This window comes from Nothobranchius furzeri, chromosome 11 (genome assembly GCF_043380555.1).
Source record: "Nothobranchius furzeri strain GRZ-AD chromosome 11, NfurGRZ-RIMD1, whole genome shotgun sequence".
Lineage (NCBI taxonomy): Eukaryota > Metazoa > Chordata > Actinopteri > Cyprinodontiformes > Nothobranchiidae > Nothobranchius > Nothobranchius furzeri.
In genome coordinates, this window is record NC_091751.1 from 70,656,334 (window position 1) to 70,678,721 (window position 22,388).

General features: G+C 47.8%; 3 protein-coding genes across 3 annotated transcripts; 1 reads left to right on the top strand and 2 right to left on the bottom strand.

The window, feature by feature from the left end:
* Positions 1–2,702: 2,702 nt before the first annotated feature.
* On the bottom strand, positions 2,703–4,815 carry cldn1 (claudin 1). Its single transcript, XM_015957765.3, has 4 exons — positions 4,451–4,815; positions 3,665–3,829; positions 3,398–3,482; positions 2,703–3,140 (listed from the first exon to the last, which is right to left on the bottom strand). The coding sequence occupies exons 1-4, from the start codon at positions 4,671–4,673 to the stop codon at positions 2,981–2,983; spliced, it is 633 nt and encodes a 210-aa protein (XP_015813251.1). The 5' UTR covers positions 4,674–4,815; the 3' UTR covers positions 2,703–2,980.
* Positions 4,816–5,102: 287 nt separating this feature from the next.
* On the top strand, positions 5,103–7,160 carry zgc:153913 (carboxypeptidase N subunit 2). Its single transcript, XM_015957764.3, has 2 exons — positions 5,103–5,248; positions 5,319–7,160. The coding sequence occupies exon 2, from the start codon at positions 5,325–5,327 to the stop codon at positions 6,900–6,902; it is 1,578 nt and encodes a 525-aa protein (XP_015813250.3). The 5' UTR covers positions 5,103–5,248; positions 5,319–5,324; the 3' UTR covers positions 6,903–7,160.
* An 11,483-nt stretch (positions 7,161–18,643) lies between these two features.
* On the bottom strand, positions 18,644–22,169 carry LOC107384489 (transcription factor HES-1). The gene is made up of 4 exons (XM_015957763.3): positions 20,522–22,169; positions 20,356–20,451; positions 20,184–20,271; positions 18,644–19,259 (listed from the first exon to the last, which is right to left on the bottom strand). The coding sequence occupies exons 1-4, from the start codon at positions 20,603–20,605 to the stop codon at positions 18,853–18,855; spliced, it is 675 nt and encodes a 224-aa protein (XP_015813249.1). The 5' UTR covers positions 20,606–22,169; the 3' UTR covers positions 18,644–18,852.
* Between the last annotated feature and the right edge of the window lie 219 nt (positions 22,170–22,388).

The following is a 22,388-nucleotide window of genomic DNA, read 5'->3' on the forward strand; positions in this document are numbered from 1 at the left end:
TTTAAAAGTACTGTTTGACCCAGCTTATGTTTATTCATTTAGGAGACGTTTTTATCCAAAGCGACTTACAATTTATAACCTATAGGGCATTGTTACAAACCCTAGGTGTTTGGTGTGGTGGCAAGGGGTAACATAAAAACTGATGCAGAGAAAGGAGGGGTGAGGGTGAATAAAAGGGATTTATTTCACAGAATTTAACCAAAACGCACAGTCCTCGACTGGAAAAGTTCAAAGTCAAACTAAACAAAACCCACCACGGAGATAACTCAAAACACCTGGGACAAACGGTCCCAGGGAAGAAAACACGACAATAACTAGAGATCTAAAACGGAAAACAACGAGCCGGAACTAACTAAAAACCAAAACTCGACGGCTATCAATATCCAAAAGGGGGTTAACGAAAAGCGAGCTATAAAGCTGAAACGGAAACGAAAAAGCCTCACTCGGGCAGAATCAAACGGATCTTCAAACGGTCAAACGGTTACTAAACACTATTAAACACTATTATTCACACTATAGTCTAAGCTACTCAAATGTCACACGAATCTAACCGAGGAGAGAAAGACAGAGGTTTTAGGTCAGTGAGTCTCTCTCCGAGGAACTGAAACCAGAGTCCTTTTCACTATCATTTCCTCATCAGGAGATTGTCCGCAGCTGGTGCAGAGTGGGCGGGCCGAGGCGGAGGCCAGCCTGACGGAGGACCTGTCCAAGGTCCTGAACAGCATTGTGGGAGCAGGACTAGGCCATTCAAGGTGCGGGAGCCCAGGATCCGTAACAGGCATGTTATGAGTTTGACCCAGCTGGGTAAATGTGACCTTTGCCACAAATTAGAGGACCTTCATCATGCTACACTTGGCAATAGAGATTATTTCCCCATTGTGGAGCATGTTCTACAAGTTTTGTAGAAGGAGAAGGAGAAGAAGAAGAAGAAGAAGGAGAAGGAGAGATATTTTCTATAGAAGGAACCCATCACATTCACAGATTCCTCTTCATCGTCACCTGTAAAAAAATCTGAGAAATCGACGAGATAATGTACGACAAAGATGTACTTGGGAGAGTCGTTCTGATCCAAAGATCCCTCCATATACAACGGGTGAGGAAATCGAGGATTATCTGATGCACTTTGAACGCACTGCTAAAACCTGGAAGTGGCCGAAGACTGAATGGGCACGTCGATTTGTCCCGCTGCTTTCTGGTAAAGCATTGGCAGCCTATACGGTGAAAGAGAAAGAGAAAGCCCATCGTTGTTCTGATTTGAAAGTAACGCTACTCGCTAAGTTTGACATATTGTCAGAAACCTACGGACAACGGTTCTGACTGATGGCGGTGCCACCAGAGGAAACGCCTGCAGAGACCTACTGCCATCTGAAGGGACTCTATCAATGCTGGATCAAGACTTCGCAGCACACAAAGAAGCAGATTGGTGAGGCCATCATCCTGGAACAGTTCCTACGAGTGCTACCCCTGGAGGTGAGGACGTGGCTTAAGGAGCACAAGCTGACGGATGGACAGAAGGCAGAAAAGCTGGCTATGCAGTTTCTCAACGCGCGGAGGGGAGGACCTGGTGCAGGGTTCAACAGCAGGAGTCGTAGAGCTGCTGCACTGCCCGAGCAGCGTAACTCTACCAGGGACTGGAGCATTCAGGATGTGGAAGGTAACCCCTCCCGTGAACCAAGTCTTCATCAGCCTGGTAAGAACTTTGTTATTATTGCCAGCAATCAGGCCACGAAGCCTCTGTGTGTCCAGTACACAAGGCTAAGGGCACGGGGCTTGTTACCCACTTCAATCTGGAGGGGAGAAAAACACTTAGAGAGAAAATAAAGTTAACAGCTGAAATAGCAGGAAATAGTACAGTTAAAGAGCAGATTGTAGAAGAAAGCAGTAGAGTGTGAAAAGTGGTCAGTGTGTCCTGCAGCAGTCTAAGCCTATAGCAGCATAACTACAGAGATAACTCTGGATAATCTATCCTATTTAGATGGAGGCATGTTGGAGGCAGGGCAAGGGAGAGCCGTCTTTACCGACTGTACACTCCACCTCCCTCTACTCCCCCACTTGTCCAGATCTAGACTAATATCAGATTTTAACCATAGGCCCTATAAATAAAAATGTTTTAAGCCTAGTCTTAAAAGTAGACAAGGTGTCTTCCTCATGGACTAAAGCTGGGAGCTGGTTCCACAGGAGAGGAGCCTGATAACTAAAAGATCTGCCTCCCATCCTAATTTTAGATATTCTGGGAACCACCAGTAGACCTGCAGTCTGAGAGCGAAGTGCTCGGTTAGGAACATATAGATGCATGCCCGGATACCCCAGAATAGCACTACACCCTCTGTTGTCCTGGCGGGGAATTGCTTTGCAACACTCCCCAGGAGATGGAGAAGTCTCAAGGTAAACTTCTCCATCCATGCGTGTCTCTCCCTCCTGGAGCTGGTGGAGAAGTATAAATTTAGGTTTAAGAAGGGGAGAAAAGTCCTTCACTTCAAATGACTGCTCAGGTTGAGTCAAAAGCTAGTGTCACCTCGTTAGCCGTCCATCTTCATTATGGCTGCACCCCCACCCTCTCGGTCCGCCAGGCAATGCCTGCTAGTGGTGCATTTTTCAAAATTGAAATGTGGGTGGAGTAAGACTCTGAGACAGGGTTGACCATCACTTTAACATGTAGGTATACCCCCCACACACACACACACCCACACACACAAAACGCAGAATGTTGTTGGTTTTTATTTTAGAAAAGAAGAAGCAACAAATAAGTGAAAGGCAACATGAAACTCGGGCAGTAATGTTAGAATAATCTAACCTACATTTTAGTCATCTAAAAAAAACATTTAGTCTAAAATAATACATTTAATGAGCACACAATGTTTTGTTTCTGTGGTTTTTCGGTGTCTCGGCACATTTCTGCCAGAATAAGGTGGAATGTCTGATTTTGTTGAGTTTAGGTCTGAGACCAGAAGGCTGGCCGTCTGCCGGTAGCCGAGGCCGCCTACACGTAGCCCCTGCCGCCTGCTGCAGCGTTGGATGATGGGTACTTTGGACTCTTCCTGGAGGTCTGGCTGGAGCAGTGGCAGCAGAGAAAGGCCCCACCTATAATGCTCAGAAAGGAAGCCCCCCAGCCGACGTACAGGGCACTCCCAAACTCATACCTGTGAAGGACACATGTTAACAGGTAAAACAGGGAAAAATAACACCTGTATTTAATTACACCTAACTTTAACAATAACACTTTACGTTGAAGCATTTGAAGTTGTGTGAGGAACTGAATGTAACTAAACACAGCCGTTAGCTGTTGTTACAGGTAGGACTTTAGGGTTGGAGCCCACAGGGCAGGGCTGTCTGTCCCAGCAGGAAACACCTGGTCCTCGAGGCTTTCAGGTTAAAGAAGCGACGAGGGCCTCCTTACCTGGAGTTAGTCGGGGTGAAGGGGTTGTAGAAGTCTTGTGCTATTCTGTTTCCATACCAGGAGGTTCCAGCCAGACTCAGCACACCTGAACAGAAAGCATTCCCTTTGATGTTGTGGTTTACAGCCTCACACCAGTCTGTTTGTGAACGCTGGAGAACGAAGGCATCAGCATGTCCACAAGAATAAAAAAGAGATGAACAGAAAACAAAGACGAACGCTCTCCAGATGTTGTTAAAACCAAATCATTCTCAGGGACCAAGGTTTTACCAGCAATGACGAAGACAATCCCTCCGGCCATCGCCACTTTGCCCTTCAGCTGAGGTTGTTCTTCCATGCAGGTGGTGCACTTCATCCCCACCATGGCCACCAGCAGGGAGAGGAGCGACAGCAGGATGGAGGAGAGCATCAGGCCTCGTGCGCCCTGCACCATCCCTGCACACAGAAACATGCTCTGGTGTTCAGCAGCAAAATGTTTAAACCACATCTGTTCAGGACACTCCACTGGAGGGTGAGGAGGTGCCTGTCTAACACCTCCAGGGCCGTGAATCCACACAACTGTTCCATCAGACCTGCTTTCATTCCACTCTGCATCGGTTTTAGCCGCCTGAATTTGGATGTAAGCTAAATATTTAGTTAAAACTTGATTAATCTAAATCACTTTAAAAGTGATGTGAGCCGTGCTGGATGCAGTCCTCCTGACTCGGGCCAGCCGTGTTCATTGTGATGACTCGTGTTGAGTACTGATCAGGTGATGCTTTGCTGGAAGAGCCTCCCTCGTTGACCTGATGGCTGCTGGCATGCGGCAGGTCTCCACACGTTAGAGGAATGTCAGGAAGAACTCCAGGAGGGATGGAACCAGCCTCCAGCTTTCTTTTAGCTCTTTACTTTAACTTGTTTCATTTAAACTGCAACACTTTAAAATAAGGAACCGAGAAACGAGCGGCCCACATATCTGCATCTTCCCTCCAGAGTTGTTTGTTGTGGAACCACCGCAGCTCGGTGTTGACTTCTGGAGCCCTAAACAAAAGTTCTGAAGAGAAGAATGGCCGGTACCTGGTAGCTGGAGGAGAGAGTCGAAGACTTTGCACTGCATTTGTCCCGTGCTCTGGTAAACGCAGCTCTTCCACAGGCCCTCGTACAGCGCTTGGGCTGTGATCAGGTTCTCCCCAGCGTAGGATGAAGCTTTCCACTCCACCATGACGGTGGATGCTATAGCGCCGATGAATCCGAGGAAGGCCAGCGTGAAGCCGAGAAGCTGCACTCCTGCATTTGCCATCGTTAAGAACGAAATACGGTGTCAAAATGTTTAAAAATGTGTTAGGAGATCAGAAAGCAGCCTGGAGTTGCTCCTGGAGGCTCCGCCCCTGAGTCGGATCCAAAATCACACACCAGGGCGTGTTCCTATCCATCCTCAAGGAATAAACTGCAGGAAAGGAAGGACCTGGGAATGTCCATCATGATCAAAAGGAAAAGGCGCCACCTGCTGGGGAAAATCATCCACAGCAATACAAACCTTGTGATCAACAGAGCAGCAGGCTGAGGAACAACATTCCCACCTCTGGAATAAAAGTCTACATCGCGGTCTTTAATGAAGAGACACCATGTGACCTGTCGCTCCCTCGTGTGGCCGGAGCGGACCGGACCGAATTAAATGAACTGATAGCCGTGAACGTGGATTGGCTTGTCTCTTCATCTCAGCAGGAAGGCTCTTATTTTAGTTGCTAACGGAGGGAAGGCCGCTCCGCCTCCCGACGCTCTCTCTCCTATCTCAGCCTGCTTGTTTGCTGTTGGTGTCAGCTGGTTTGTGGAGGACGCTGTCAGTGCCATGGGATTTCTGTGACTCTGAGGAATGTAAGTATCCCGTTCGACTTGTGATTTAACAGAAAACATCCTAGTTTATTCTTCCGTCCTGTTTCGACAGTGAAACATGGCGAAACCTTTGGCTCTGGCTCTGGCTGTCCTCGTGCTGCTCCTCCGCCCCAGCGGCAGCGGCTCCTGGCCGGGTGCCTGTCCCTACAGGTGCCAGTGTTTCACTCCGGTTCAGGTGCTGTGTTCTGATGAACGGATGGCCTCTTTACCCAGAAACATGTCCGCTCAGGTCAAGGAGTTCATAATAATGACGACTTCTGTGGCGTACCTGTTCTCCCACTCGCTGGAGGAGAGCCCACAACTCACCAAGCTCGTTTTTCTGAACAACGCACTGAGGAGCATTCACCTGAAAGCCTTGGAGCGCCTGACTGAGCTGCAGGAGCTGGAGATCAGCGGGAACCCCGGGCTGGATCATGTGCTCCTGGGGACCTTCTCAAATCAAGCCCGTTTACAGAAGCTGACTCTCAACTTCAACAACTTCAAGTCGCTTCTTCCTGGAACGTTTGACTCTCTGAAGCAGCTGGAGACCCTGCAGATGAAGAACAACTTCATATCAGCTCTGCCTGCTTATCTCTTCCTGAACCTGAACAAGTTGCGTGTTCTGGATTTGTCCCAAAACAGACTTGAAGATGTAGCCAATGAGACGTTTTCTGGCCTGAGGAGGCTGGAGGTCCTGAAACTAAACAACAACCTGATCAGCCATCTGACACCTGACACCTTCAGTAACGTTTCTCAGCTCCGGGAGCTTCACTTAGAGCACAACAAGCTAGCACGACTCAGCGACAGCTCCTTCTCTCTGTTGACTAACCTGAGCGTGCTGAACCTCCGTGGGAACCTTCTGACAACCTTCAGTCGTAACGTGTTTGGACGTGAGCCTACACATCTGAAGGAGCTCAACCTGAGAGGCAACCAGCTGACCCAGCTGTCGTCCCTGAGCGCTCTGACCTCGCTGACTGACCTCACCCTGTCAGAAAACAAGCTCTCCAGCCTCGCAGAAGACGTTTTCATAAATCTAACGGCCCTGGAGAACCTGGAGCTTTCTGAAAACCAGCTGGTGACGCTGCCTGAAAGGATCTTTAAACACTTGTTTAACATCAAGGAGATCAGCCTCCACCGTAACAACCTGACCAGGTTGGAGCCCCAGCTGTTTGAGGACCAGGCGTTTATTCAGAGGCTCTACCTTTCTGAAAACCGACTGGAAACTCTCCCCGTGGGTCTAATGGACTCCTTTAGCTTCCAGCACTCCACAAGACTGCACGGAAACCCCTGGAAATGTGACTGCCACCTGTGGTACCTGCACGACTGGCTACTGCAGAACAGCCAGAACGTGGAGATGCTACACGGCGTGGTGTGTGAAAGCCCCGCCTACCTGCGACAACGGCCCGTCACTTCTGTGGACAGAGACCAGCTGTTGTGTCACCTGTCCAAAGAGGACGTGGCTGATCTCAGCTCCTGCACTCTGCAAACATCCAACCACACCGTGACCATCAAATGTAAAGCAGACAAATGCTCTCCAATGACAGTGAAGGTGCTGTTTCAGGAAGAAGACGGCCGTGTCAGAGAGCACGTCCTAAAAAACGAGTCTGACGAGTCTCAGTGCAGCAACAGGACCACGGCGGGGATCCCGGAGCGCTAGCTCGCCTCAGAGCGGATCCCTGCTTCCCATCAGGGTCGATCAGACGTCCAGAGTCGGTCGATACTGTCAACAATCAGCAGGCAGGAGGCTGCTGAGTGATAGCGGGGGTAGATGAACCTCTGATTGTAAAGTTCGAAAGTTCAACTGGTTGTTTTTTAAAATCCATTCAAGGCTGAAACATGAAACAGCAGTTAATGTGTGTTTGTGTATTCCCTCAGAAGCACATGTGATGAACAAGTGAATGAATGAGTTCTACTAGTTTTTGTAAATACTGTCATCATTTCAGCGTTAGATTATCAAACTTATAACGTTCCTAACCGAGCACTTCGCTCTCAGACTGCAGGTCTACTGGTGGTTCCCAGAATATCTAAAATTAGGATAGGAGGCAGATCTTTTAGTTATCAGGCTCCTCTCCTGTGGAACCAGCTCCCAGCTTTAGTCTGTGAGGCAGACACCTTGTCTACTTTTAAGAATAGGCTTAAAACATTTTTATTTGATAGGGCCTATGGTTAAAATCTGATGTTAGCCTAAATCTGGACAAGTGGGGGAGTACAGGGAGGTGGAGTGTACAGTCAGTAAAGACGGCTCTCCCTTGCCCTGACTCCAACACGCCTCCATCTAATGACACTTACACACTAGCATCAGCTCCTCTCTGCCTGGATTGGGTCTGGAGTGTTCTCATTTGGGTAGCCCTGGATTTTCCAGCACACAACCGGACGTCTTTTCAGCCCTCTTCCCAATGTGGTCGTCCTGGAGCTGAACAGATCCAGCAGTGCCAACTGATGCCCACCATTAGGTGGAGCCTCTGACTGGCGGATAGAATCAGGCAGTAGGGGCTTACTGCGCGTGTGATTCATTATCATTCTGGATGCTGTGGCGTTAACAAGCCTGTCTGTCACTGCTGTATGGGGTACACACACACACACACACTCACGCATGCACGCACACGCACGCACACACACACACTGAGGGAGACAAAGGGGTGAGGGAGGGGTGAGGGAGGGAGTCAGCACAGTAAGGCACACAGATGGCCACAGCTCTCTAACCGGTGGTTAACGAGGGTCAAAGGCCACGAGGTCAACTGGCCCCTCGTTCAGATCGAATAGACTTTATTGATCCCACAGTGGGCAAAGCCACTTGCTACAGCAGCAGCAACACTAAAGACGATCATTCAGGTACACGTAGGCAGTAAGCTGGTGTTGTAACCTTCAATCACTAAAAACCACAAATAAAAAAGCAAAACTTGGGTCCCAGCACCATGCAGCAGACTGCAGGGACATGCTGTGTAGACCTGGTGTTGCTGTGAAATGATGTGAAGGACATCAGATTTCCAGCAGTGTGAGGCGTTTCTGTAGGTCTGGAGAAGATCTGTTCCTCAGCTGTTTAGAGAGGGTTGGTTACCAGTAACCAGCAGTTAACTACCAGTTGTAACTCTGCCGTTTGTCACTAAAGGCTGACCAGCTGGAGACGTAAATCTGGGACACCCATTAGAAATCTTTTGCCTGTAACTGAAGGCAACAGGAACAGCAGAAGAGAAGTGTGAGGCGCGATCTCCAGCTCCTCTGCTGAACACGACACTCTGCCGCGGGTCTCGTTTCTCTCTGCGGCATCGAGCACCGCGGGCAGCAGACGCCACGCTCTGCAGGACGGAGGTTCAGCCTGAAGAGGCACAAAGGGAAGGGGACATTATCTGGTGAGACAAACACATCCAAATCAACACAAAGCTCTGGGGAGAGGGCGGGGCAGAATCCTCAGGACAAAGGTTAAAGGTCAGCTAAGGCCTCAAGCCCAGAGCTACAACTCAAGAGACTTCATCAGAAAGCCTCAAATAAATTCAAACCAGGCCGTTTTGTATTTGTCTTATGGCCCAAATCAACGTCCTGCATCTTCAGCTACTGGTCTGTGGTGTTACCCCACACCTGTGGCGTTTCTCTGGGCAGGTGTCTCAGCTGGTGACAGGAAGAACCATTCCCCATGACACCACGACCCAAACATCTCAGAACACACGGGGGCCTCTTTTCACATTCAACACAGGAACCGTGCTTACAAACAAGGGTCATGGTTCACCCCTCGGTGCACTCACACCCCTGGACGTCAGCTAAATTGGTGTTGGTGGCCATATTAGGAACAGCTGACCTAGCATGGGTGTTAAGTGGACGTGGAAATGTCACCATGACGGTAATGGTAGCATGCTGGTTCCCTGGTCTTTGTCTTGTCCGTCACTATTGGGGGGCAGCAAGAGCTGATAAGCTCCTTATCATCACATTACCATTGCTGAGGAGGAATCAGAAACCGCGGCCCTGAGCACCACGCTCTCTAGAAGGGAGACTTGTTTTGTGCCGAACCTTCCAGATGGATGGGTTTTATTAAGCGTGTGTGCAGGCCTTTAGTTGCTGTTGGGGAGTCCAGAAAAACCCGCCTAACGTCTAAAATAGCTTCTAACAGCACAAGATCTTTCTCAAGTGGCTTTTGTTTCCCTGGAGAGGCGTCAAGATGAACGAACCACGAACCAAAAGGTTGTGGAACTGCAGGGATCGCTACGCTCTGCGATCCTTCCAGTGAACAATTAGTGCAGATCACCATCACTCACAATCTTACAGTTGTGGTCAGCGGCTCGTTCACTCATCATGAGCTGTGAATGTAGCCATCGCTGACCATAAAAGCTTTCACACGTGTTAGTGTGCATCGACCTATCTGGGAAATCCTTCAGACATCCCAGCAAACCACCATGTGGGTTCGCTCTGGGCAAACATGTGGCCTACAGAGGGTCGCCCACTGTGACTTCCACAGCCATCGTGAAATGTGGACCCCTACCCGGCCCCAAATACAGATAATGAGACCCTTGGGTTCAAACCAAGCCCCCACAATGCGGCTCTAAAACTGGTCCCAACCCGGAAGTACCAAAAATTGCAGTTCCACCCTCATCCACTAGGGGCTGGTGTCAGAAGCGAGCAAATCCTCATTGACTCCCATGTTAAAAATACCAATTTCACAGCAGAAATAAACATGTTTACAGCCTGGTACCAGAACATGTTTTTGGTTTAAATGATCTAGTTTACACTCATGACAACTCTGAGGGGGGTGAATGTTTTTCTCACTCTTCTGTTTAAGTGTATTAAAAGCCTAAAATTCTGTATAATTAATGAGCATCAGACCCATGTGACCGCAGAGCTAGCTCCGTGGAAAGGCCTCAGTAGAGCCTCGGTCTGGCCTGGAAACTGCTCCGGGATTTTGAGTCTCTGTGTTTGTGTATTCTTGTTTGGATATTTTTGTGCAATTGTTGGACAAAATGACTTGCTGTGGCATTAATTGCACTAATAGAGCGTCCAAGGAGTCTCCACTTCATGTTTTTCGGTAAGTAAAATTATATTTATGTATTTTAGGTCACTGCTGAGCTGCACTTTAGAAAATGGGTTGAAATATAACATGTTGGTGGAGCTGGGTTCCGACTATCGGCTTGTGGAGCTCTTTGGGTTAGCTTCAGGTTAGCTTGTAGCTAGTAGCTAGTTCGACCGGGTGTCGTCAGTTGATCCCAGCCTTACAGCTCCACCCTCAGCTCCACCTCTCTTCCCTTTTATGGAATTGTCTGGGCTTGACGGAACCTGTGACACGGTCAAAATGGCGGTGGTGGCCTCCCATTTTAGCACAAAAACTTGTTATTGGAGTCTATGGAAACCCTTTGTCCATATATTAATAACGATGGTTCAAACAGCATAATATAAACTAGGAAAAACATATAATTTAGTGTCATTAACTGAATGTAATGTTTAGTTTTTAAAGCTGACTTACGTATATCTAGAGATGTTACAACCTTTTGACCCTGATCTGAATCCAGGTGGTGTGATCATTGACCATCTTCTGATACCAGGTGGTGATGCAATGCGTTACAAAAGGAAAAAGGGAGAACACCCAAGTTGTCCTTCTGTCTCTATTTGTCATTTTGTTATTTTAGCCGTAAAAAGCCACTCGTTCAGGAAGTACATTGGACAGTATTCAAGGTTCAAGTTAATTTATTGTTATTGCACAGGTCTACAACTAGACTGACTTTCCTCTAACTAAAGACAGCTCACGTAAGAAAATATAAGTTATCCAATGTGATCTAACGTGATGTTGGCTGAGATATTTTTCCTGTCTGTAAGAACACACACACACACACTCTAATCCCGGCTGGGGAGAGAGAAGTCTGGGTCTCTCGACGCTACATGTCCCCGCAACCCGACTCCGGATAAGCGGATGAAAATGGATGGATGGACAAATAACATAGATTTTCATGTAAGTAGTTTAAATAGAGTGCTGTGCTGTTTGAATGTATAAACTGAACGCCAAGAGAAATCACTAGTCTGATTTTTTCCGTGAATAAAATAAATATGTCAGGCAGGAGCGTCTCAGGATCTGTCTGAGATCTGTCTCGGTGAGACAGATAATAGCAATCCAAAGTGCTTTTTATGTGTGATGTTTACTTGCTGCTATGAGTAATAAGACAGAAAAAGCCACGCCAAAATAAGTTTAGGAAGCCCACTAAGAATCATAATAAAAGCATTTAAAATAAATACCACACACAGTTGAGGAAACGTTGGTTTAAGTACCTGATATGAAGCGGTCGCTGCATAAGCGAAAACCTTTACTCTCGGGATCCCAGTTTCATTTTCGCCCGGTCACTAGGGCGTTTTATTACAATGATCCAACGTTTGCGGCGCTCCGGATCTTGGGGAATCCTGTAGATGGCTCATTCCTTATGTCGTCCATGTCTGTTCTGCATCCTGGGGCACAACAGGAATCTACCACATTTCCCGTTTGAGTTTTCTGACAATAACAAATAGTCCAGCTGCGGGCTTCTGCCTGCCAAGATGGCGCCGTTTCGATTTGAACTGTTGCATGCCGGGAGAAGTGACGTCAACTCCCGGAGCTCTATGCCGTCCCGGCCTGCAGGTGTGGCCCCGATGGCCAGTAAGAATGTCCCCCAGTGGCTCCACACCCCTTGTTCCAGGCTGGCTGCTTCTCTGTTGTGCCCTCCTTTCTACACTTCTCCATGCAGTCCTCCTTTGCTCGTTCCAGGCCAGAGGAGCGAGTGACAGCAACATCATGCACCACCGGAGGGTGGATGGAGAGTGGCAGCAATCACAACCTTGAATCATCATACTCGTAATATGCCACGAATGACAAACATATCTGAGGGAGTGGCAGCAATCAGAAACTCTAACACATGCCCTGGTGAGCTTTTTTAAAGGAAGCCACCAGGGCCCTGATTGGCTGGCTCCCTTCTTCTTCCGGCTCTTGGAGAATACAGACACTTTTTTCCTCCTCTCCTCCCTCTCTTATCCCAAGACTCTCTGTCCTGTCTTGTGTGCGCGACGCTTCTGCATTTTTTCTGGAAACTGGAAATTATTAAAAATGGATCTGGTCAGTTGGTCTCTCAACGCGATTGACAAAATTTTTTCAACGTTGACAACGGGAGAAGGGGCTCCCGGGTGCCTGTCTGGGACAGAGCCAGCTGGGCAAGGGCGGAAATCCCATTTCAATTTGGGGGGGACATGAAAAAAAATGCTCTCTACATACAACGCTGTATGTCCTTATAAGAGACTGACCTGAGACTCTGTGCCTGTGTCTGACAGGCTCTGGCTGCCTGGGCTCCAGTGACTGGACTTTGCCTCATGAAACCATTTAGAAACAATTTCATTTCTTTCTTATAGATGTCTTTATCAAAATGCAAGTTTCTACTTGATGTTCTGGAGCATTAAAAACGACCTGATGTCTGCCGTTTTTCGTTTCTCTGCCATTTCAACCGACCTGGTCTGCTGACAGTTGGACAGCAACACACACACACAGACGGGATGTTGTCATTAGAACGGAGCTGGAGGATATTGATCAACAATAATATCTTGCCAATTTTGTACATCTCCATTAGCATCCTTTCTTTTTGTTTTCATTTCAATAACAAGACTGTGGCCTAAAACGGAATAAGCAATTCAGAATAAAGATTTAAAAGTAGATCGTTAATAGTTGAAGCAACATGTCCTGAAATGACACGGCTATCAGCTGACCAGCAGCTGCACGTGTGGACGGATGCAAAGCATTAATTTTAAGTACTAAAACATATCTAACTGTTTCACAACAAAGAGAGAGAACATAAATGCCAAATTAAAATGTCATTAAATCACATAACATGAAAGCTACTAAAATCCAAATAGTTCCATATTGATTTTAATATATTTGAATTGTTCCTTCTAAATATGTCTAGAAAAATAACAAACATCAAATCGGCTTTCACAAGTCAAGTATCAGAATGACTGAAATCTCTTTAATAAATCATAGAAATGTTTGTAGGCTATTAGAGAATAACTGTAATATTTAATAACTTTATCTAAGTCCTACTGAACGAAAACATACACAAAATCTAAAAATATATTCTTGAAATATTTGTTTCATTTTAATAATAAAAATTAAAAACTTTACAAATACACTAAACATATACATACTCTATAGTTTATCTTTCAGTTGAATCGATCTTTCACTTTTCTCGGTTTCCAGAGTGTTTTTGGGTCTGTGTGGCCAACGGGATCTTTGGCTCTATGTTTTACACTGAGAGCTCTGAGCAACGTGCCTCCTCCACACATCTGCTGCTACCAGTTCATCCCTAAGCTGCACGGTGCACCTGCACTCTGACATGTTGTAAACAGCTGCAGAGCCTGGGGAAGACGGGATAAGAGCGGTTAAACGCTGTGGTTTTCCGTACATCGGACCAGCTAGTTTTGATTCTACCACATTCATCTGCTAAATAGGATGAAACGCGAACATTTTCATCGATCTATAAATGCTCCGCAGATTCCTAGGGCAGACCGTGAAAGCGTACGTGTCCGGAAAAAGGAACTTTTGGTCACCTTAGTGAATGGAATAATAATAGTGGAATAATCCTGGAATGACCAGAGAACATGAAGTGACAACTTTTTTTTTACTGTGGTGGTGGTGGTCTGTCATAAAGGGATCTCCGACCGGTGATCAAAATCTAAAGATAATCGGTGTCTATGTTTGACATTTATGACCACATCTGACACACATATTTAAGTTTGTAGAACAAGCGTGTGATAAATGACTTACTGCTGGAAACCGCTGGCTTTTTGATTCCCGCCTCCTGTGAGCCTGCCGCGGGCTGCCGTGAAGCTGTGAGCGGGGCAGAGCCGGCAGCCCCGCCCGTTGGAAACAGCGCGTGTTGACCGACCGTACCAACTTGAGGAATTGGGGGGTGGGGGTGGGGGGTGGGGGGTGGACTATAATTTCTCAACAATTAAAAACACATTGTTTTGTATTTGCAGACTAACTTTTACGTTGTGGTTTTGGAAGACAATACAGGTTTACTGATAGCATTTATGTGTTTACAATAACTTGTGTGTGTGTGTGTGTGGGGGTGGGGACTTTGTGTGAGTGTGGAACCCCCCCCCCCACCCCACCCCCCCGGGATCTCCGCTTATGCAGCTGGGTATATCATGGACGCCTGGAAACAGTGGAACCTGATTTGCTTATCTCAGCTGTCTGCCGAGGATTCTGAAGATGTCTGGATATTCGTGGTGTTGATGTCAGGATTCCTGCTGTTTGGCCTGAGTGGTTACCTGAATTACTGGAAAATTAATGAGCTTTCGAGGAATTTTGGCTCAATCCCGGAGCTCAGGGATGGATTACACCGCGCTGTGAACGCACAAACTCATATAATTGTCGAGATGAGTCGTAAGCTTGGAACTTTGGCTGAGATTCAGACTCTGGCACAGAAGGTTGATGCCATCAAGGATAGAGTTGACGGATCAGCACGGATTGGGATAGATTAATCTATGCCATTATTGGATTCAGAGGGGTTGGAGATCAACAGAACTTTGAGACAGAGAGGAAATTATCTCTGTCTGGCCCCAAAACAAGTTCTTATCTGAATCTGGTGCCCTTGAGCCTGTGAGGCTGAAGTGATTACTCCCCCTCAGAAGAAATGTGGCATGCTGCCGTCGCCATGGAAACTCTGTCTCCCTATTCCAGCCTGGGCGGGATTGCGACCGGTGAAGGCCGTTGAATCGTTTCCAGGAGTCACTGTGCTCTCTAACCGAAATACCTCCTTCCCCTGTCCAAACAAAGGTGACAAGCGCTGCTTATCGCGGCTGCAGGCACTGACGTGTGGAGAGTCCCAAACCCTACCACCCCACCTAGTGGACACTTATGTGGTGTGTTGTCTGAAGTCTGTTGCATTTCTGTCTGAGGTGTTTTTTTGCAGAGCAAAGCTGCCCTCCCTGTGGAGGGTAACTCTGAAGTGCCTTTTTATCCTCCACCTGAACCAATCCTCATATAAACCCTCTGATCTCTATTAAGGTAGCGCGACTCAGGTTGTGAATGACCACAGTCACCAATTCTTGTCATGTGTCTATGCCTATGTATGTCTGATCTCAGAATTGTGTGTACTGAAACTCTAATTTCCCTCTGGGATTAATAAAGTATCTTTGAATTGAACTGAATTTGATTGAATTGAGGTGGAGCCGTTTACTCCACTCTGCCACGCTAGCAAAAGCAGCTACCTTGTTTTACATGTTGGAGTGACGCATGAGAAACAGTTCTTCGCTGGTTGGATGATTTAGATTTTCTGTAATGAATTATGACAAAATTCTGTAACAAAATAAAAAACTGAACCCAGTTCATATTTATATAGATGGTTAAGTGTAGTGTATTTAGTCTGGCCAATACCTTCTAAATGGTAGAGAAACTAACAACGATCTCAGGTCAAAAGTCACTTTGGTTATCCTGCCAGGTTTTCAGATAACTAGCAGGTGTTTAAAAATACTAAGTCAAGGGTTTGGAGTCACTTGACTCATTACTAGGGATGGGAATTCACCAAAAAGAGCCGGCTCTTTCGGTTCCCAAGTGGCTCCTCAGATTTTCTGTTGCGTAAAGTATATTTATCACCAAAAATAATGCAAATCTATATGTAAAATGATTTACTAATGTAAAAAAATGCAATATATAAAATATTTATCATTTCTATGGATTTAATAACTGAACACATCAAGAAAACTCCTTTTTCCGACTGCTGGCGCTCATTTTCTCACCGTCTTCGTCGCACTCTCCTCTCTCTCGCTCGCCTTTTTCCTCCTCCTCATTCCCTCTCATCTCCCTCCACCCACATTTGCTCTGCTGCTCGGGGGGGGGGGGGGGGGGGGGAGACGGCTCCCAATGACAAGCCGGCTCCCGTCGTTCACTTGATAGAGCCGGCTCTTAGAGCCGGTTCGTTCGCGACCGACACATCACTACTCATTACGTACTTCAAGGAAAACTTAGAGGATGGCGTGCTCGACTCCACTTATTTTTAGTTGCTGACATAACCGATTCATCTAGTTTAACGAAGGTTAATGTTTGTGTATGTTGGAGTTGTACAAACTCTTCTTTGCCTGGACATCATGTTTATTGGTTTCCACAACAGACAATGATTAGAGAGCCTAAGTCGCGCCCATCTACTTCCGGGCCACCGGGATCCCTGGAAAAATGAAAATATGAATGCAAGTGAATTGGGCTAAAAACGCCATTTTCTCCGCTACACTGGTGTAACTGCGGGCCGCCATGTTGGACTGAAGTGGCCAGACCCGTGGATTCCCCATGTGGGCTGACACTCATGGGGCCACTGTGGGTTGTTTTAGGCAGATCCCACTGTGGGGGGCCCACAGACATAATCAACATTAATGCACATGTGCAATCACCCATTGGGCTGGTCTAGGGCACCCGACAAGGGCTCAGCATGGGATGGATTTGGGCAGATACATCTGTGGGTTGCCCTTAACTAAATGTAAGAGGGGCCCACATAGGAAAACATATATGGGCCCCATTCATGCAACCATACACAAGATCCTTGTGTGGGTTTGCCCTGCCCACACCAGCCCACTGAAGTCCATGGTGGGCCCAAATGGAGATGTTTGCTGGGATGGTGACGAACATTGTTCAGTGCTCAAAATGACCTCCGATGAAGTCAAGTGAATAAATATATTTTTAAAATCCTCCTGACTGAAGGACTGAAAGAAGAGTACCCGGCCGTCTGAATGTCCCTTCTGGGACACCGTCCAGAGACTTTCCTGGTGGGAAGTTTGTTCTCTACTTCCCCCGTTGCCTCTCATTATTCAGCACATCCCGTTTAAACCAGAGACTGGTGATGAAGAGCAGTTGGTCTGTGAAAAGGAGCACCATCATCTCTCTGTGCGGGTCAAAGATAAATGTTCCTCCCCCCTAGTGTTTTCCTGTCTGTCTGATTGTAAATTCCCTCCCGGAAGCTTCTTGTCCACCTCTGAGCCGGAGCGTTGTTAAAAAACAACGAGCTAAATCAGAGCGGGATGAATTGGACTGAATGGACAAAGAGAATTGTTCTTTCACCATTGATATCCAGTGCATAATCCATTCATTAGCTGTGATGTGAGCCACTGCTGCCCACCCCCTCCTAGCACCATAACCCTGTAGGGTCAAGCTGGAGGTGGTTCACCCTCGTTGGAGATTCCCCATGTCACAGACAGGTCTTTGCTTCACGGTTATCGTTTGAGGTTTGGAAAAATATGGAAGACTAAAACATTTGGGATGAGTCAACCCAACAACAGAAACACCCTCTGCTGAAGCCGTTTCTGTAGAAGAAACCTGTGTGAGGAGCCCAGTGAGGACCTGGGGGAGCGAGCCACAATAGGCCTTCTTCAGCCGGGTGAGAGCGACAGCACGACCCTCCCCCTCACGACCATGAAACCTTCTCCTGGATAAACAAATGGAAAGACCTTTATGACGATGGAGGGTCACAAAGAGAGGAGCCACCGAGGGCCCCGTCTTTTCTTTTCCTACTCCAGAGGGTCTTCTCAAGGGCTGTCCTGATTGGGGGGGGGGAGGGGGGGGGGGGGTTACTCCTCAGACCTCTCCCAGCCAAACCGAACAGAGCTATGCGTCTAATTGTGTGTGGACTTTTAAAGCCTATTAGGGTGACAAAGTGTCCCTAGGGCTTCTACATGGACTGTGTTGTATTGATATTTGATTGGCCCCATGGACATAATTTTTGGGGGGACAGGGGGGACATGTCTCCCCCCCCCCCCCCCCCCACACACACACACTTTTTCCAAAGTCAAGTATTGACCCCTGCACTTTTTACCATCCAAAAACAATATTACGCTATCTTAAATTGACACTGGTTGAGCTCTAGGACCAAGCGGAAAACAACCGTTTGTGTTGAAGCCTGTTTCCCATTAGAGCATACTGTATAGATACCCCCCCCCCCCCCTTCTAAAGTGAAAATTACGTCCATGATTGGCCCACACTTACAGTGGGCACGGATCTGGCCGGAGTCATCACGCACAGACACCGTGCTGCTGTTCACATCAGGAATGGTCCTGGAGGTTTCAAGGGCTTTGGTGACCCTCCTGCGTTTCTGTCCTAGGGACATTCAGGACATTCAGGGGCACACAGGACTCTACCGGCTTTATTCAGGGTTCTGCACGACCTCTCAGCTTCTTTACCTCACTAAAAAGTAGAAATACACCCAAACTACCAGCTGGGAACTGGAACAGAACAATAAGTAGAATCAGCTTCATCCATGACTGGCCAACCGGAAGGTCGAGCATCAGATTTTGATCTCAACCTTTAAAAGCAGAATCTATTAGACATTTATTTCCATCTCACTAAAACCCAGACGAGGTTCACGGGGTAGGAAACCTTCAGCTTTAGCCTGAACCACTCATGTTGGCTGTAACAGTCACAACTAGTGAGAAAACGTTTAATTCATCAGTAAAGAACAGAACTTAAAGAAGTCATAGACAAATAGAAAATACAGTTTATAATTGTTATTTCATAAAAAACAAACAAACTTTTCTAAACAGTCCCCACGACGGATCAAAAACGCTCAAAAATGGTAACAAAATGTACAAAAATAAGTTTTTTTTGTCCTTGCTGCTGGCAGGGTCCTCCAGTCCTACCAAGGCCTCCACATGGAGTCTGAGGTGACGACGGGAGGCGCGGTGGTACCGTGAGTCTGGACCGGAGCCAGAGCCGCGCTGGGAACCAGAACAGCAAACTGTCCGTCAGGAGAGGGCACGACCTGCAAGCCAGCGAACACCTTCACGGCTTCGGGGGACGGGTGCAGCTGTGAGCTGGTATTCAGCAGCACTGGTGGGGCCGGCCCCAGGGCGCTGTAATGAGGTCCATAAAGGGTCACAGAACTGAGCTGGGTCACACAGGCCGCGAGGTGGCCAAGGAGGCGCGTCCTGACCTCGCCGTTCACCCCTTCACACGTGGACAGGAAACGAGTCACCTCTCCGACACACTCGCTGAATCCAGCTCTGTATTTCGCCAGGATGATGGGATCTGTGTTTACAGCCGCTGGAGGGAAGAAAAATAAATAAATACACACGTCTGGGAGGGAAATAATCATAAAATTAGAAATAAAATGTTATTGTTTAAAAACAAATCATTCTGAATGCAGAATACACACACAGCCAGTGGTGGGTTGGCAATCAGGAGCACCGAGAGACTTCCCGGCCGCAAGGCCGTTCATCCGGCCCACCGAAAGGCTGCAGACGGTCACAACGTGCTAAATGTGTGGTTTTCTATTGTATTGCTTTCTTTGCAAAATGACGTTTAATGTAGTTCAATGAAACTTTAAGACAAACTGGGAGGATGCGTTGGTTCCCCTTTAGTTACAGTATATGTGGTTCTTGTTTTCCATGTGCTCAGAGCTCTCGCTCCAGCCACAGCGGTCGTCAGGACATGACGGTCCACATGTCCCCAAAGGTTTTCAGGTAGCTGCCGAGTCTAGGAGATCCATCGGCTAGCTGGCTATTCAATCCTAATCCAGCCCGCAGACGCCTGCTGCTGTTATAATAATAATAATAATAATAATATTAATTATTATTATTATTAGCAGCAAGTTTAACATCCAGCATTTTATTGGAGGTTTACCATTTTTGATGTTTCAGTGTTTTCCGTGTGAAACAGAGCCCGGGTCATGCTGTGACTTGGATGAGATTATTGGTTAAAAAATCTACGGTCAGATTTGATTACCTGGTATTTATCGTTGTTATTTCAGTGATAATCCAGCTCCTTAGCTCATAGTTGGAGCGCACCAGAATACAGGAAATGACGTTTATTGGGTTAGGGTTTGGTTAACTGGGCAGCGGTGGCCCGGGATGGTTTCAGCCTGAATTTACTGTCCCGGTCCGCCCCTGCGACGTAAGCGCACCAGAACCAGCCTAGCACGGCTCGGGAAGTGAGGTAATGAAGGAACAAGTCCACATGTGCTCCTACCGCTCATCTGGAGCCGCTGCACGTTCCTCAGGTGCTTCACAGTCATCTCCAGAATATCCGCCTTCTCCAGTTTGGAGTGCCTGGAGCTCTGGAGACAGACAACCCAGAGCCAGTTAACCGCGAGCGGGTCCACCAGCGGAGGTGGCTCTGGACTAGCGCGCGCTGCTCTTACGTTTTTCTTCAGCGCGTCCAGGATCAGGGTCTTCAGCTGAGCCAGACTCTCGTTGATGCGCGCGCGCCGCCGCTTCTCCATTATGGGTTTAGAGCTCTGGAACAATCAGAACGACTTAAGATGTTTCTGACGACGGTAGCTTATGGCTGAAGCTAGAGGAGCCTACCTTTCTGCTCTCGCTCCGGGCGAACTCGTCGCGTGCCGGGGTCGCAGCTGCGGTGGATGGTGATGTTCCGGTACCGGCTGGCATGTTTAAACCATGCAGGAGGTGGCAGGACGACGGAGAACCGGGAGAGAGTCCGGCCGCGTTCAGCCCTCAGAACCGATGACAGTGAGGCGGGCAGTCCTCCAGCCAGCTGCTTTTATACACACGAGCTGCACGCGAGCGGCTCGTGTGTGGGCGCCTCCGGTTTCCAGCTCCCGGCTCACCGTGCGCGAGAGGCGCCAGGCTCGTGCGAGACTGCGCTCCCATTGGCTGGCTGTCAGATCACTGGGAGACCAGTAGCTCCAATAGCCCCGGCTCGTAAATCTTCTCTATGGGGCGCCGATTAAAAACTAATGCATGAATGATTTAGTCTCATTCAGATCCATAACCTCCCACCACCAGGGTATGATACCCGCAAGGCCGGATTAACCATATGGGCAACTGGGCAATTGGGGCCCACGAACTCTAAAGGGCCCAGGGCAGCAAGGGCACAAGCAAAATACTGTATATGTAATCTCCCGCTTTATGAGGACTATGGTGACCGTACGTCCGGTTTTCCCCGGACGTGTCCACTTTTCACTCTCTGTCCGGGCGTCCGGACTGGGGGTCCTTGTATTGATGAAAATGTCCGGCTTTTCATCCAGGAGCAGGGATCGAATTATGGGAGAGCTGTATATCCTACACATCCGGGGGAGCCGGAAAAAAGTTTTCTACTTATATTACAGGTCCTGGGGCGACGGTGGCACAGGAGTTAAGCGCTTGCCCCGTAATCGGAAGGTTGCAAGTTCGAGCCCCGCTCAGTCTGCCACTGTCGTTGTGTCCTTGGGCAAGACACTTAACCCACGTTGCCTGCTGGTGGTGGTCGGAGGGACCGGTGGCGCCAGTGTTCGGCATCCTCGCCTCTGTCAGTGCGCCCCAGGGCAGCTGTGGCTACATTGTAGCTCATCCACACCAGTGTGTGAATGTGTGTGTGAATGGGTGAATGACTGATTGTGTTGTAAAGCGCCTTGGGGGGTTTCAAGAACTCTAGAAGGCGCTATATCAAATACAGGCCATTTACATCATTTATGGACTCTTTTGAGCAGAGAGCACAGAGAGCAGTGCAGCACGTTGTTGCGCAGCGCTCCAGGCTGCTGCTTCCAGCGCACGGTCCATTCTCAAAGTGGCGCAACCAAAAAACTATAATTAGCACACGATCGTTCATGTCCACACATGTTCTCTACTTTCTGTCTTATCTGTGCCTGAAGCGCTCTGCTACTGCGGAGCTCATCACCTGTGCTGCGGTGATTTCACCTCACTGACGCAGCATCGAATCGTGCTCTCCGCTACGGTCAGGAGATCCCTTTGATCTGCTCAGAAGTAACTGATGAGGTGAAAAGGTAAGAATCCAGGCAGCAGTTTTTCTGGAGAGTTTAGAGGAGATGCAGGAAGATGAGAGACAGACAGACAGGAAATAGTTTAATAAAAACAAGAAAACAAAACAAAAAGTAAAATGTAGGTAGATTTATCTCCACTACACGTTTCTACCTGTATAAAACAATAAGTTCTACACATGTCATATTTATACATCTGATACAATTCAGATCACCTTCAACACTCAGTCACACACCCAGGGCCGTTTCAAGACATTTTGGGGGCCAAGTCTAAATGCCCCCCCCCGCCGCCCCCCATAAGTGGGCTCCCCAGAAGCCTCTGTGTAATCCACACCCTCTCCAGTAGTGTTAGTTATACAGTGTTTATAAAAGCCCCTCAGACATTACTGACATGTTCTAATATTATCAGATGAAAAACTAAATTATCAGACATGCTGTCTCATCTGCTGCTTTTA

Coding starts and splice junctions, on each gene's coding strand:
- cldn1 (XM_015957765.3), bottom strand. CDS start 4,673: ATGGCAAATGCAGGAGTGCAGCTTCTCGGCTTCACGCTGGCCTTCCTC. Junction 3,483..3,664: donor GATTGTCTTCGTCATTGCTG/GTAAAACCTTGG, acceptor CTTTCTGTTCAG/GTGTGCTGAGTCTGGCTGGA. Junction 3,141..3,397: donor TTCACCCCGACTAACTCCAG/GTAAGGAGGCCC, acceptor TGTCCTTCACAG/GTATGAGTTTGGGAGTGCCC.
- zgc:153913 (XM_015957764.3), top strand. CDS start 5,325: ATGGCGAAACCTTTGGCTCTGGCTCTGGCTGTCCTCGTGCTGCTCCTC.
- LOC107384489 (XM_015957763.3), bottom strand. CDS start 20,605: ATGCCAGCCGGTACCGGAACATCACCATCCACCGCAGCTGCGACCCCG. Junction 20,452..20,521: donor CCCGGAGCGAGAGCAGAAAG/GTAGGCTCCTCT, acceptor TGATTGTTCCAG/AGCTCTAAACCCATAATGGA. Junction 20,272..20,355: donor TGGACGCGCTGAAGAAAAAC/GTAAGAGCAGCG, acceptor GTCTGTCTCCAG/AGCTCCAGGCACTCCAAACT.